Source organism: Pseudopipra pipra, chromosome 3 (assembly GCF_036250125.1).
Source record: "Pseudopipra pipra isolate bDixPip1 chromosome 3, bDixPip1.hap1, whole genome shotgun sequence".
Lineage (NCBI taxonomy): Eukaryota > Metazoa > Chordata > Aves > Passeriformes > Pipridae > Pseudopipra > Pseudopipra pipra.
The window spans coordinates 3,532,786-3,547,163 of NC_087551.1; the positions used below are offsets into that span (position 1 = coordinate 3,532,786).

The following is a 14,378-nucleotide window of genomic DNA, read 5'->3' on the forward strand; positions in this document are numbered from 1 at the left end:
ATAACTAGAACATGATAGTCCAAGACTCACTGAACCTGTAAGAAACTAAGTTACATGCATGTCATGTATTCTGAAATATCTGAGTGCAAATAAAACTTAAAAATAAACTACTGGTTCAAATATACTATATGGCATTTCATTTCCCACAAGCTAATGATGGCACATAAGACAAAGTCTGAGTTTTTGCAATGGAACCTTTGCAAACTTTTCTTTGAGCCAATTCCCATTATGAGTCACCACGTCCACTTAAATAATCAATATTCTTTCTTCAGAACTACTTTTTTATAACTTTTTTTATAGCTTATACAATATTCAGAACATTTAAAATGTATCAGGACAATACTGTTAGGAAAATCAGAAAAACCATAATGTGAAATGGGAATATACAGACAACAAAACAACTGGGAGTACACAAGAAGTCTGGATAGGAAAAGCAGATCCAATTAAATAAGACTTCAAGGTAATTATTCTAATAAAATCACTCTGAATTACCTCACTATCTTCCATAGCCACTTCTCCAGAAGGAGGCTTAAAAGAGGCAAGCATCTCTAACAAATCAAAAAGGGTGGTGAGATGAGGTTCTTGCAGGAGCAAAAGCATTGGAATGTTGTCCTTCTGAGGGGGAGGGAGGCAGGACGCCGGGAGCTGAACACCTTCACCTTTCCGTTCTCTCCTGGGGGCACCCAGGGATACAAACACCATCTGGGGCACAGGGAAACAACAAGGAGCAAAGAGGCAATTTTAAGATAAGCCATGGAATGTTTTCTAAAGGATCATAATTAAAAACTTAAAGATAAATCGATATCTTGTCGTCAAGTCTTTCCTTCGCAGCATTTTCAGCAGCTGCCACGATGAAATTTGAGTTTGCTTTCACTGGAGGCATTCAGGGGGTAGCTGTACTCCCTGTTATCACCCCACAGATGGCTCACAGCCAGCCCTATATATATTTACACAAAACCAACATCCCAGTGACTGCAATCTCTGCAGCAGTAGTACCTGCATGTCCTTAAACCCCAATTCATGAAGCGTTTTTTCATCGTAGTCAGTTGTCAGCTCGTGCCCAGATGAAATCATTCTCACAGGTCCCATGAGGCCACCTAGGAGAAAAGCTTATTTCAGTGACATTCTGGAATAAACCATTTTGGTATTTTTAACAGTACATCCTTCAGCAGCAAATGACAGGAGGCAAAACCTTAATGGAACTTCCTTAAGAGAACTACTTATTATGTTAAACCAAATTTACTTGAGCATACTCAGAAATAACCTTTTCAGCAACGGGTCAGCCAATCTTGTGGTGAGAAGTGTTCACAAAACAGATTTAAACATGCCATATTTTGTAGTAAATTACACCGTGCCACAGAAGGGTAATGGAAAATCACTGTGATCATCAACAAACCCCCTCTGTACCACACACCTCTGATAAAGTCAAAGGCAAGGAAGCAATGATTATTCCTGCTTAAAAGTCAGTTGGAACCAAAGATTTCATGCACCCAGAAAAGAAAAAAACTAAGAACATCCTTGAGAGAACTCCCAGCACTGAACAAGAAATCTGAATAACGACATGAATAGGAATTTAATTTCATTTGGTGCAGACAATCCAGCCTCTGTTCTTACAAGCACTTTTCCCAGCACTACCACACGTTTCTAAAATGCCAGTGACAACAAAAATTAAAATCTCTGCTCTGTGGTGATAGTTGGTGGAAAATAAAACAGTTTCTTCACTGAAACAGCTTCTCGTGAGTGGCTGGAAAAGGATTTTACAAAGAAGGTAATTTAGGTGTCCAAATTCTGTCTGGTTTACTGCCAGTGTGCCTCATTAAAATATGTTTTTTAAAAGTTGTTAAACTATGACAAGGAAGCCTGATTCATGTTTACACTTCAAATAACAGCAGTGTTGGAAAAAGATGCTCGTGGATAGTTTCTTTGGATAATTTGCATTACTTGTAAACTACAGTGAGAAAGAAAGAAAACACTGAGGAGAAGACAATTCAAAGAACATTCTGAACAGCAATAACTGGTAAGAATTATAATATCAATCAATATTATCAACGAGATTTATAAAATGCCCTCCTCCTAAAAGATAAAAAGCAGGAATTTTCACTCACTCACAGACACATTAAGAGGGAACAACAACAAGATGCATATTCACTATACTAAGCAAGCAATGAACCATCTGAGGAGCAAGGTGACATTCCAAATTAGGAGAGACAAAGCAGGATGAATGATCAGTTTTCCTACAGGATGACCATAAATTAAAAAGTAACTGCAGGTGTAAAGAAAATTCTACACCTGACTGGAATACATGTAGGCAGGGTATAAATTATTAATCTAAATTATGGCTTCATATTCTGAATCGATGGCAGAGCCAGAAGCGCATAAATTGGATGAAATACAGACTCAGATATATAAAAATATAGAACTTTATCAAGTTCTGAGCCACAGAATCTCCAAATTACAGAAAATAATTTAATTAATTAAAACAACAAGGAGAAAAATAATTTGGGGGGAAATCTATTGGAATGTAGAGCTTGGATAGGTTTAAGAGAGTTCTGCATTTTCTTTGCTATTTCAAATAAAAGGGAGTGCTTAAGAAACAACATTATTAATTAGAAGAGAGGGTGATGTTAACCAGAACTGCAGAGAAAAATAAATCCTAATTCTGCCTTATTTAGGATATCTGGGGGAGAAAAAGACCACATTTAAGTTCTTGCAAGGGCAAAATCTCCAGGTAGGAGTCTCCAGCTTACCAGGGAATTCCCCTTTGCGGGAGCTCTGGCCGAATTCCTGGAGCTGAGCCTGCTGATTGATCTGCTCCTTCTGCAGGTTTTCATACCAGTGTGTCACCTCAGCTCTCAGATCAGCCACCTGATCACTGGGATACATTTCTATTGTCATCTGGAAGAGAACATGTGGTTTATTTTTCCAAGTGCACAAGGGAATTCCCCAAGTTTCACAGGGCAGGCTGGAAAAAGGGCTTTTCCTCACCTTGTCGGGAAGCCCCGCTGGCTGACACACAATCCTCAGAGGGAGGGACTGTTTGTCACTCAGGGCTTTCAGGTGACTGCTGATCCCAGTGCCTTCAATCTGCCACTGCCTCAGGTGATATGCAAACCTTCAACAGGGAAAAACACAGAAAAAGTATTTTTGTCACACGTATTGAACACAATTGTTTGATAAACAATGAGAGGAGAGACGAAACTTGCAGGTTTTGGGGTTTTTTCTTCAAAATAGGAGGAAGTTATTGACATTTTTGTTACTTTTCAAATAAAACTAAAATAACTTTAAACAAATTTCTTTGGTGAGGGACAGGGAAACATGAACCACAGCCACACATTTACACAAGACATGGGCCAACTCTGGTAACTGCTTGAACCTTCTATATCACACCTTTTACAATTATCTGCTATGTCTTTACACAAAGAAACTATTCTTTACATCAATAACAACTCATAACTCATTCATCATTATGGTAAGAGGAACAGAAATAAATTCTGCATCCAAATGTATCAACAGAGCTTTTTACCTCCTCCTAAAAGCCTCCAGGTGTGTCTTCAGCATTAAGAGCCCTCTTTCAATAATGGTCAGACTCGAATGAGGGTCTTGCTCCAGGTTACTCGAAGCAATCATCAGACTCTCCATACACTTGCTAATAAATTCCTGTTCCTTCTCCAGACCAGTTTTACCTAGGAGATCAATTTAAAGTAAACTGTAGACACAATTTTGGAACAACATATTTTAATACTGAGAATAAAAAGAAGATAAAGGCAGATATTCTTTACAATGTTTGAAATGGAAAACAGAAGTGAGAAGGAGAATTCCTACCGTTGATATAATAAGAGTTGATGTACTGGATGGCTGCTCTGCTGACATCCCCTGACTGGGCCCTCAGAGCAATGCCCCAGAACTGGTCCATGCCACACAACTGCTTTGACAAAAGAAAACAGACACAGAAGCAAAACATTGCCTCATTATTTTACTGGGAGTGATGCTTTTCTCATCTGAGACATTTTATTTGCCTCTTGACTCATTTCTTAAGAATATCTCAGTTTTCCTCTTGATTTTTCCACATCAATTACTATAAAATCCTAAGTTTCACAGAAACATTTTCCAAGTTTGAAGCATGAAGAGAACTGGTTAAAATTCCAAACAGTGAATTTTCAGTTTTGAGAAACTGCAATTCTTTTAAATAAAGCCTTAAACCCACAACTATAACTGGTGTTCACTGCAAGAAAAAAAAATTGCCTCAAATCACTTCAAAGTATTTTGTATTTTATTTCTGAGACAGTTTCTCTGTACAAAAAGGTACAGCAGAAAAACTTGCAGATCACATCACACAAACTGAGACATATTTTACAATGGATTTCTAGTCAGAATTAAACATGACTAATGGAATGTCAGATCCAGTCTTACCTCAGAGTTTGAGCCCCCATCATATGCACTCGTAGCCAACCGAGCCAAGTTACACAGATGCTGGAAGAGGTTGAGGCCAGTCATACTTATAGTTTCAGGCTTCAGTTGTGGCATCTGAAGAAAATGAAGGCACTTTAGTATGGAAAAGAAATTCAGTGATGGGAGGGGTATTTATTTCATCAGCACAGAAAAACACCGTTGTTATTCATACTGGATCAATTAGAATTTATTATTGTAGACAATCACACTCTGAATTTTAGATAGAATGCAAAAAAATCAACCATAATTGGCTTAAACAAGCTCTTCACTGCTGATCTGAACTGTAACCAGAGGAAAAATTATTTTAACATTAGCTGCTTAACTTATCAAAGCAGGATAATTTGTTAAAATACATGACGTGACTCATACATGTCCAAAACCAGAAAAAGCCTGTGTAACCTTGAAAAAGAACCAGACTACATTAATTATTGCACAATCCATCCATTTTGCAATGTCACCTCCTGAAAAGGATGGATGGGCCCCCCTTGCAAAAAGCTCTAGTGCTGCATGTTTGTGTCCTCAGTGGCTGGACTGGTGACATTTAGAGGCCCCTCCCAAAAAGAGCGGCACAGAAACAATTTTAGATACATTAGTGTTGACGTGGAATGAAACACTTTTACTGGAATTGTAAGGTTGCAATGAACTCCCTACATACCTTTTCCAAAAAAAGATGCTTGTAAGTCTCCATGCCCATGGCATGCTGGTCTTTACTCCGGACTTGGTTCAAGAACCAGTGTAGTGCATCGTCGTAACATTCCGAATCTTCCACCAAGCAGTGCCACAGGATGTCCACTTGTTCTAAACTCAACCCTGCAAGCAGGGAAGCGTTTGTAACTACTCCTGTATCACATCAAACAGCACCAAATACTCCCACAAAACACAGAAAAATCAGAGTAGCTTTTATCAGGACAATGTGAGCTGGGATCTCACACCAAGCCCCAGGTTGTGATGCAGTTCACATCCAGACCCCAGCTCTGAGCTGGGCATTGGGACTGGGCTGAAAACAGGATTTCTGTAACTATTTCATTGCTTCTGCTTTCAAGAGAACAGTAGGTTTCTTCTCTTTGTGATCTGAACAAGCTACTTTAAAAAGAATTGTCACCCTACATTTGTTTTTGTTGATCAAACAGCCACAATTTCTTTTCTTTTGGCTACAGATATTCTTATTTTTTCCTGTACTTTAATGACCAGAGGGACAAGCCATGCAGTGGATGCACACTCTGACTATCTATAGAATATCCCAAAAAATTCTCTTGTCAACTTCAACTGTCAAAGGTATAAACCAATTTCTGCCATTATTAAAATATAAAGAACTATTCCTTTTTGGAATACTTCCAAGTCCAAGGAGGAGATCTCTGGGAACAGTATGGCCAGGAACCAAAGCCCATAAAAACACAATGTATTATCTTCATTTAGATATTACTAAATTCCTAATATTTAGAAAAATTGAAGCACAGAGAACATGAAAATTTCTTCTCTCAGAACTGCAACAGAACCTGAATTCCAGTGTTGGTTCTGTGGTTTCATGAAAAAAAATCTTATTTCTTTTGAAACAGTATCAGAGATTATTTTAAATTGTATGTTTAAAATAACACATAATTGATTATTAAGAGCTATTTTTGCCTCACTATGAGGTGTTTCTGAGGTAAAGTAACCCCAAACACTCACGGAAATGATCTGGTGATCCCAGAGTTGAAAACACACACGTCAGGAACTGGAGACGAACCTGAACCTCTGCGCTGTGGCTGTATCTAAATGGAAATTTGGATACAAATCAAAGTTTATTTAATGGTTTATTGCCATAACTTTTTCCCCCACTCCTACACGTGCCTCTTAGAAACATAAATGTTTCTTTTAAGTTTCTTTCTGAGCTTCTAAAGTGCATCATTTTGTCACCTTGCAGGATCTACATTATTTTTCCCTAACTTGTAAAATGCAGATATTTCTACACTGAATTTCTGATTCCAGTTGACATATTTTCTTCATTAAAAATATTTTCATAACTTTATTTCTAGTTACATGGTCAAAGGAGCAGAACAATGTATAATTTTGCCAGAATTTAAAGCAATTCAACCCACTTTCCAACAGTTTTCTAAGTAATTCCTCACTAGAGCAATGTCTAATATAAAGGGGGATGATGAAGTCAAATTGGACCCATAAATAGCAATATTTTTCAAATGTGGATGCCCATATTGACTTTGACATCTGTCAAAACATGAGTAGTCTATTCCTCTGGGATTGGGGAGCTACAAATTGGATTGTCTGTTTATATACACCTAATTTAAATCCCACAGATGAGAAAGTACAGGTGACTCTGTTAAACAGAAAATAATAATGCAAAGGTTAATAACAGGTTGAACACTAAAATACTCCAATAGTTCTATGACATGAAATCACTTTAAATTGATTTGAATTTATCTAAATCTTCACGTTTTATTTGTACCCAAGTGTGCAACAGGATGTTTAACAAAAATGACACGAGAGTTACTGGGGTTTTTTTAAGGAAAAGGAATATCTACAATATTACTGTTTTTACAGATTTTTGTCTCTCTATAGAAAGTATTTACTTATATAAAGACATCAGAAGCAACAGAAGCAAGCAGAAATGTTTAAAAGTATAAAATATTAAACCCTCCAAGTCAGTTTGTACTCACAGTGCGTGTTTGTGCCGCCCTTCCCTCACCGCCTGAATGTAGTGTACCAGGTTATCAAAGAAAAGTTTCATCATATTCAGTTCCTTTTCTGCCCACCTGTGTCAATTTAAAGGGCAGAAAGAATTATGGTTTGCTTAAAAACATCACAAGAGCCACAGAAAGCAGACAGCTATTATAGGAAAATGGCACACACATAAACCCAAAGTAAACATTTCGTTTTCCATCTACCACGAACTCAGGAGTATTTTCCAGTACAGTCCTCTCTTCTTCCCTGCAATCCATAAGGTTTCCTAATGTTGTTATTTTCAGGCATAGGACTGACAGAACACTCCCTTTTGAGACTATGAAAACTGTTCTTAAAGGCCCTAATTGAGAAAAAGTCTAAGCCAAAACTCAGAACTGGGTGTGTATTTAAATGTCATGTCAAAAAGGCCAAGAAAAATTGCTGATAATCACTGTCATCTTTGCCAGAAGTTCCATCAGTCCATTCTCTACAGTTAGACCAGCCAGTTACAGCTTGTTCTAGTCAAGAATGCTGTACTATGTACCTTCAAATGTCAAAGGTTTTTCTTATAAACAAAATTTTTGATTCCTGAGAAGCATTTGAGACACACTCGGAACAGAATGATGGGACATCAAGTTATTAATACCTTTTATAAAGTGCTACTGGTGGTTTTCTAGTACTTCCTGCAAGTCCTTTGGGATTTAAAGGCTGGGTTTCTTTTTTAAATATAAATCAGTCTCTAAATCAGTCACAACAGTAGTTGTACTATAAAGAAGTAAGTTGCATTATGAAGAAATCTGGGCCTCAGTGATGAGAAAAACCAGGCCAGACAGCAGTGAGGTGATAACCTCAGGTCAGCAATGTTTGGACCACACTGAAGGGACAAGTCTTGCAGTCCCCTAAATGCCATCACTACTTACATTGTGATCCAGTGGGTGTCGTAGCTGCTCCCAAATTGTTGAAAAGTACCAAAGAGCTTTGGAAGGAGACGAAGTGAAACCACTACTGATCTGAAGGAGAAAGAGAGAAATGATGACACTACACGATTGTTACACGAGTGAAATAATCAACCAAAAAATCAGTTTGAGAAGCTCAGGTTTGAGGACCAAACAGGCTGCCTGAAAGGACTGTAAACTATAGAATGGTTTGGGTTGGAAGGGAACTTAAGGATCAGCCAGTTCCACAAGACCACACTGCTCCAAGCCCCATCCAACCTTAACTTGGACACTTCCAAGGATGAGGCAGCCAGAGGTTCTCTGGGCAACCTGTGCCAGGGCCTCAACACCCTCAGAGTAAAGACTTTTTTCCTGATATCTAATATCTCTTTCAGTTTGAAGCCATTCCCCCTTGTCCTGTCACTCCAGGCCCTTGTAAATAGTCTCTCTCCATCATTCTTGCAGGATCCCTTCAGGTACTGGAAAGCCACAGTTGGGTCACCCCAAAGCCTTCCCTTTTCCAAGCTCCCAGTTCTCTCAGCCTTTCCTCCCAGCAGAGCTGCTCCATCCCTCTGATCCTCAGTGGCCTCCTCTGGACTCACTCCAACAGGGCCATCTCCTTCCTGTGCTTGTGGAATCTACCAAGTAGTTTTTTGAATCTGGGCTACACACACTTCAAATTCTTCACATGTAACACCTTGGACACACAGCTGAAATCAGGATCTCAGTGTGCTTGGAACTCATCACACAAACACAGTTCTCAGCAACAGGTAACAACATAACGCTGCAGGTGATGCCCAGAAGGGAGAACAGACAAATGCAACAAGGTGAGAAACTTGGACACCCAGGGAATGGAAAAATGGAATATTATAAACATCCATAACACACTTTGGGAACTATTTTTCTTCTGCTGCTTTTATCTTCCTGTAAAGTGAAATAACCATTAGAGCCAGGTTGAATTTCTGATCTGTCACAAAAATAGGCACATGTAAAAGCACATAATTTCTGATTTAAGTTACCTGTTGTTTGCTAAATTTTCTAAGCAGCCTTCAATGAACCTCATTCGAATCTGTCTGTCAGTGAACCAGCACACTAAGGAACAGAGCAGCTTCTCTGCCTCATTTATTAACCCTTCAGAGAGATGAATCTACAGCGAGGAGAAAGAAAGGCCAATGAATACTACTGATTTATTTTCTTTTAAAAAAATGGGATTTTCTGGTATTGAACTTACTGCATCTTCATCCTGGACCAGATCCCATAAAAGGGTATTTCCTTTCTTACAAACGTTATCCAGATTAATGTCAGTCACTGCATTGCTGTTATATTGATGTTTATGAACTGCTGGTCCTGCACAAAATAAAAAGAACATTACTGAAGGAACCATCTAAACTGAACATTATTCCCCAAGTGCCCATACAAACAACACACTTTATTTGTTAACTTGGCTATTTCAAAGTGCAGCAACGTTGTAATTGCAGCTTTTTCTCACATATGGGTTCTTAAAAGGCCATACAAGAAGCCAACAGGGCAGTTAGGCCAGTATTTACACTGCTTTTGGCTAATGGCAAAGTGCAATAAAACCAGCACTGAAGAACTGCGAATACAATTGCTTTTTAATTTAATTCCTACTGTAATTCAATTATTTTTTTAAGCCTTTCTGTAGTGCTGTGGTCCAAAGGGAGTGATCTGCACAACCATCATGGTTGGAAAGCAAGAAATGAGCTCATTTCAATAAATTTCCCTCATACTACATGATTGCCTCTATCTGAAAAACCTCCTCCTAAAAACCAGGAAAAAACAAACACTCTTTTTCATATATGATGGATATCAAAGGAAAAATCAACCCCATTTTCATACATGGTGGATATCAAAGTGTAGGATTTTAGAAACTCATCAAGTTTTCATGAACACTGACAGATTTTTCACAGCTGGGCACCATTCACTTCTCTACTATTTGATACTATTTTCAGGCAGCAAAGTCAAGTAGAAAATTTAGACTGTGCAGAGCACTGTGATTATTTGCACGTGCAAAACAGGGGTGTCAAAAATAATCTGCACTGAAGGCCTGATGTTCAAACTTAAGATGTATGAGCATCAGTAAGATTAGTAATATCTGTGAAAAAAAATTTGAAAAAATACACTGATTTACAGATTTACAAAGTTTTAGTAGTTTATTCAACTCTGCAGTGGAGAAAAACATCCAGAGTTGTAATGTCAGGCTGAAATTATCATTATAAGAGATCTCTTACTCAACTGTTTCAGGAAAATAAATAAATAGTATTGAGTTTACTGTCTGCTGGACAACAGCAAACTTGGTTCTACCAGGCTGGTGAAGAAAAACATCAAACCTTCACCATTATGTTTAAAAAGAAGATAAAGAGAAAATAAAGCATATGGAAAAATGATATAATTCTCGAGAAGTGTTTTAGCAGCAGCTTAAATTGCACCCAGAAGTAAACTAGAAGATTTGGCAGTGTAGGATGAAATAGCATAAAAAGCCCTTTACAGCAAACTCCCCAAGATATCAAGTTATATTTTAACTCCTTTTCCCAGAATTATCTTCTCTAGAGCCCATTATGGTTAATTCATTTATGAGTTAATTTATGATGACAAATGTACTGAGCCACAGTAAAATCCACCAACCAGAACAGCCAGTGAGGAGAGGAAAATAAAATAAAATCTTGCATTTCAGCACCCCCTTTCTTTGTACTTTAATAACTTATTAAAAGAAACATTTACTAGGTTCTTAGCTGTTTTATCATCAGAAGCTGCAGTAGAAATTGGGGAGGGGAGATTGTAAAAGATAAACACAGCTAAAACACAGCTAAATATACAAAAATTAATCTCTTGGAGATTAAGTTCTCAGTACTCATCACAGTTTCTTTGGACAAATACAGATAAATGGTTAAAATAATTTGATTATTTTAATTATAGGAGACTAATTCAAAGTTACAAAACAATGTTTTTCGGTTTTCCTTCGATGACTCTTACCTTGACTAAGATGTTCATGATAGATGGAGGCCAGGTTAGGGAGGTGCTGCTGAAGATGAGACGTGAGCTCAGCGTGTGAATTAATCTGTACAAGCTCTTCCTCACAGCCAGACTCTTCCCCATCAAAATCTGCCATATTTTTCTCGGATTTTGCACTGACTTGAGAGCTACTACAGCTGACATCATCTGCACTGAGCATATCATCAACCATATGCCTGGAAAAGAAGGATATCAGAAGGGACAATATCAAGGAGGAAGTTGTTTATAGCAAACTACGAGTGAGGAGACATCTCCCTCAAGCTAAAGTCAGAATGAATCATCTGTTTGAACAGCAGACCTTCACAGAAAAATTCAGAAAAAACATTATAGACAAGTTGAAGGCCTCATTAGCCTGATTGTTTTAATATTAACTAAATACAGCATATATAACAATTTTAACATTTTTAAAGTGTTGTCTTATTTATTCCATACCAAAACTTCACTGAAAGCTTTCATCAGATGTGACCAAGTCAGACTACTGTGTAACTCTCTGCAGTAAGTAAGACAGAATTATCCTGAGCTGCAGCAAAATGCCCATACAAAATTTCTGCCCAGATGGAATATTCTGCTACCATTTTAAGTTCTGGAGTTAAATTTAACTTAAGGAATCAGAAGAAATGCTGAGCTCCCTACCCATCGTGGTGGTGGTGGTGGTGGTGATGGTGGTGGTGGTGCTGGGGCCCGATGAACTGCCGACAGTTGAACAACTCGTTTCCAATGGTTTCCCCCAGGAAGTCCCCTGTGTGAGTGATACAGGAGTCCTGAGAGCCCTGGGAGATGTGAGCAGTGCTCATTTCCCCCGCCATGTCGTGCTCTGCATCCTCCGCGTGGGAACAGGCGTCCAGCATCCGGATCCGATTGTCCACGGGCGGCACCGCGTCCGCGTTGAACACGTGCTCCTTCCCCGCCCCGTTGTTGGCTCCGCTCCTCTCCGCTGCCCCCTGCGCGTCTCCCAGACAAATGCCCGCCTGGGATTCCAGTTTCCTGCTCCGTAGATCCGCGCTCCTGCTGCTTTTCTGGGGGTTGTGACTCCGATCTTCCTCCTCTTCGTCCTCCTCCTCTTTGAGGGCCTCGATATCCGCGATGTCCTCGGACTGCACCTCGCTCCCGGGGCTCCCGGCGGACTGGCTGGCGTGGCTGGAGTTGGCCTCGTTGCTGGAGCCGTCGCTGTGGCCACTGCTGCTGCCAGGCCCACTGCTGCCATCCTCCCCACTGTTGGCGGTCTCATCAGAGCTCCCTTGCATGGACTCCTGGAATTATTTTAGAATTTTTTTTTTAAGATTGGCAGAAAAACAAACCACCACTGGAAATACATAGAATCATAGAATCAGCTGGGTTGGAAGGGACCTCTGAGATCATCAAGTCCAACCCTTGATCCACTACCGCTGCGGTTGCCAGACCATGGCACTGATGCTACATCCAGTCTTATCTTAAAAACCTCCAGGGATGGAGAACCCACCATTTCCCTGGGCAGCCCATTCCAATGTCTGACCACCCTCTCTGTAAAGAAATTCTTTCTAATATCCAACCTAAAGCTCCCCTGGTACAACTTGAGACCATGCCCTCTTGTCTTGCTGATAGTTGCCTGGGAAAAGAGACCAACCCCCACCTGGCTACAACCTCCTGTCAGGGAGTTGTAGAGAGTGAGGAGGTTTCCCCTGAGCCTCTTCTTCTCCAGGCTGAACAGCCCCAGCTCCCTCAGCCTCTCCTCACAGCACTTGTGCTCCAGTCCCTTCACCAGCCTAGTTGCTCTCCTCTGGACCTGCTCCAGGACCTCAATGTCCTTCCTGAACTGAGGGGCCCAGAACTGGACACAGCACTCCAGGGGTGGCCTCACCAGCTCTGAGTACAGGGGAACAATCCCTTCCTTGGACCTGTTGGCCACACTGTTCCTGATAATGAACACAATGAACATCATTCCGACACCGTTCTTCCTTTATGAGGAAACGTGTCAAATCTACAAGTTTTCATTCATTCTTTCTCACTTTGGCTGCCAATAACAAAATGCTCTGAGCAAGATTCAGACTTAATAACTTATTTTTTGCATTACCTGACTTGTAACAGGGGATCTGTGCAGGCTTTGCACGTGCACAGAGTCACAGCGTGACACAGAAACAGCGTCCTGCAATCCCTCACTAAGGGATTATTCCAACTGAAATACAATTTAAATGCAGGAATACCTTTGTCTGAGGTAAAAAAATCATTTCCATAGCTAACAACAGGCAGCTCAGCACCCAAATTCCCAGGCTGGGATTCCCACTGTCACCTCAGTATCCGAAAGCCGCTGCTGGACGTGTTTTGTTCTGTTAATGAGCTGCTCCTCCATCTCGATGTCGCTGCCTCCACTCTGGTGGGTGTCACTGTTGTCACTGCTCTGAGGGCTGGCTGCTGGTGACCCTGGTTCAAAACCACATTTCCCAGTTACCTCATGATGGATATCAACTGGAATGTAACAGCATTCCCTAAATCTGCCTCAAAGGTTGAGCATTCTTCCAGCAAACAGGGATATAACTCAAACAATCCATGTACCTAAACATTAAAAATTTGTTGTAGGACACTGAGCATTTTAACACAAAGTTTGATTACTGATGTTTCTTCTTGCCAGTATGTAAAAGTTATATAAATTTCCTACATTCTACATGGAATATAATTTTCATTTGACTTTTCATAAAAGTATAACTTCCAATTTTTACTAGTTATTCTATTCAAATTAAACAGCTGTAGAAAAGCAGCATTGCATCAAAAGAATCATGCTGTGTACTTTTAAAACTATACTTACAAGGTGAAGGGGCTGCTCTTCTGAGCTCCTCTTCTTCTGAAGGGAAAAAAAGCAGGATGGAAAAACAAGTGACTAAAAACCTTTTTGTCAGCATATAGTTGTCCATGATTCATAAAAATCAGCAGCAGGAAAAGAGAGGGGAAACTACTGTAAAGTGGCTTCTCAGTTCCTTCAGTAATGACTGTGTGGAAATACACAGCCAAGTAAAAAATAACCAAACCAAAAATAGCAGGTAATACCAAAAACTAGGAAAAAAAGAGATAAGCTTTTGTAAGATTATATGTGGCTAGTTACAGATGTGCAGTGGAACAACAATAGTTAACTGATGAGCTATGGATCATCTTCTGCATTAAGGAAAAAGAAAAATACTACTTCAGAAGAAAATACTACTTTTAAAAGAAAAATAGCTACTTTAGCAATACAACCAGAAGGGATCTGACGTAGAAAGCTTTCCAAGTGCACTCACCAAGTTTTAATGCTTTCATCTATATCCTCCATTTCTGCTTGAAAAATATGTCAGCATGACC

At 39.6% G+C, this 14,378-nt stretch overlaps 1 protein-coding gene across 12 annotated transcripts in view; it reads right to left on the minus strand.

Moving 5' to 3' along the window:
* USP34 (ubiquitin specific peptidase 34) overlaps positions 1–14,378 on the minus strand; it is a 106,414-nt gene that overhangs the window by 44,130 nt on the left and 47,906 nt on the right. For 8 of the 12 annotated variants that reach the window (XM_064647470.1, XM_064647476.1, XM_064647472.1 and 5 more), the window contains exons 13-29: positions 13,852–13,887; positions 13,339–13,469; positions 11,706–12,322; positions 11,034–11,248; positions 9,274–9,389; positions 9,062–9,189; positions 8,028–8,117; positions 7,104–7,199; positions 6,118–6,200; positions 5,105–5,259; positions 4,411–4,524; positions 3,823–3,925; positions 3,524–3,683; positions 2,986–3,112; positions 2,748–2,895; positions 997–1,097; positions 493–702 (exon numbers count right to left, since the gene is read on the minus strand). In XM_064647470.1, coding sequence (XP_064503540.1) covers positions 493–702; positions 997–1,097; positions 2,748–2,895; positions 2,986–3,112; positions 3,524–3,683; positions 3,823–3,925; positions 4,411–4,524; positions 5,105–5,259; positions 6,118–6,200; positions 7,104–7,199; positions 8,028–8,117; positions 9,062–9,189; positions 9,274–9,389; positions 11,034–11,248; positions 11,706–12,322; positions 13,339–13,469; positions 13,852–13,887 — 2,630 coding nt within the window. The remainder of the gene's footprint in view (positions 1–492; positions 703–996; positions 1,098–2,747; positions 2,896–2,985; positions 3,113–3,523; positions 3,684–3,822; positions 3,926–4,410; positions 4,525–5,104; positions 5,260–6,117; positions 6,201–7,103; positions 7,200–8,027; positions 8,118–9,061; positions 9,190–9,273; positions 9,390–11,033; positions 11,249–11,705; positions 12,323–13,338; positions 13,470–13,851; positions 13,888–14,378) is intronic. The other 4 variants (XM_064647468.1, XM_064647471.1, XM_064647478.1 and 1 more) reach the window with 1 other exon arrangement.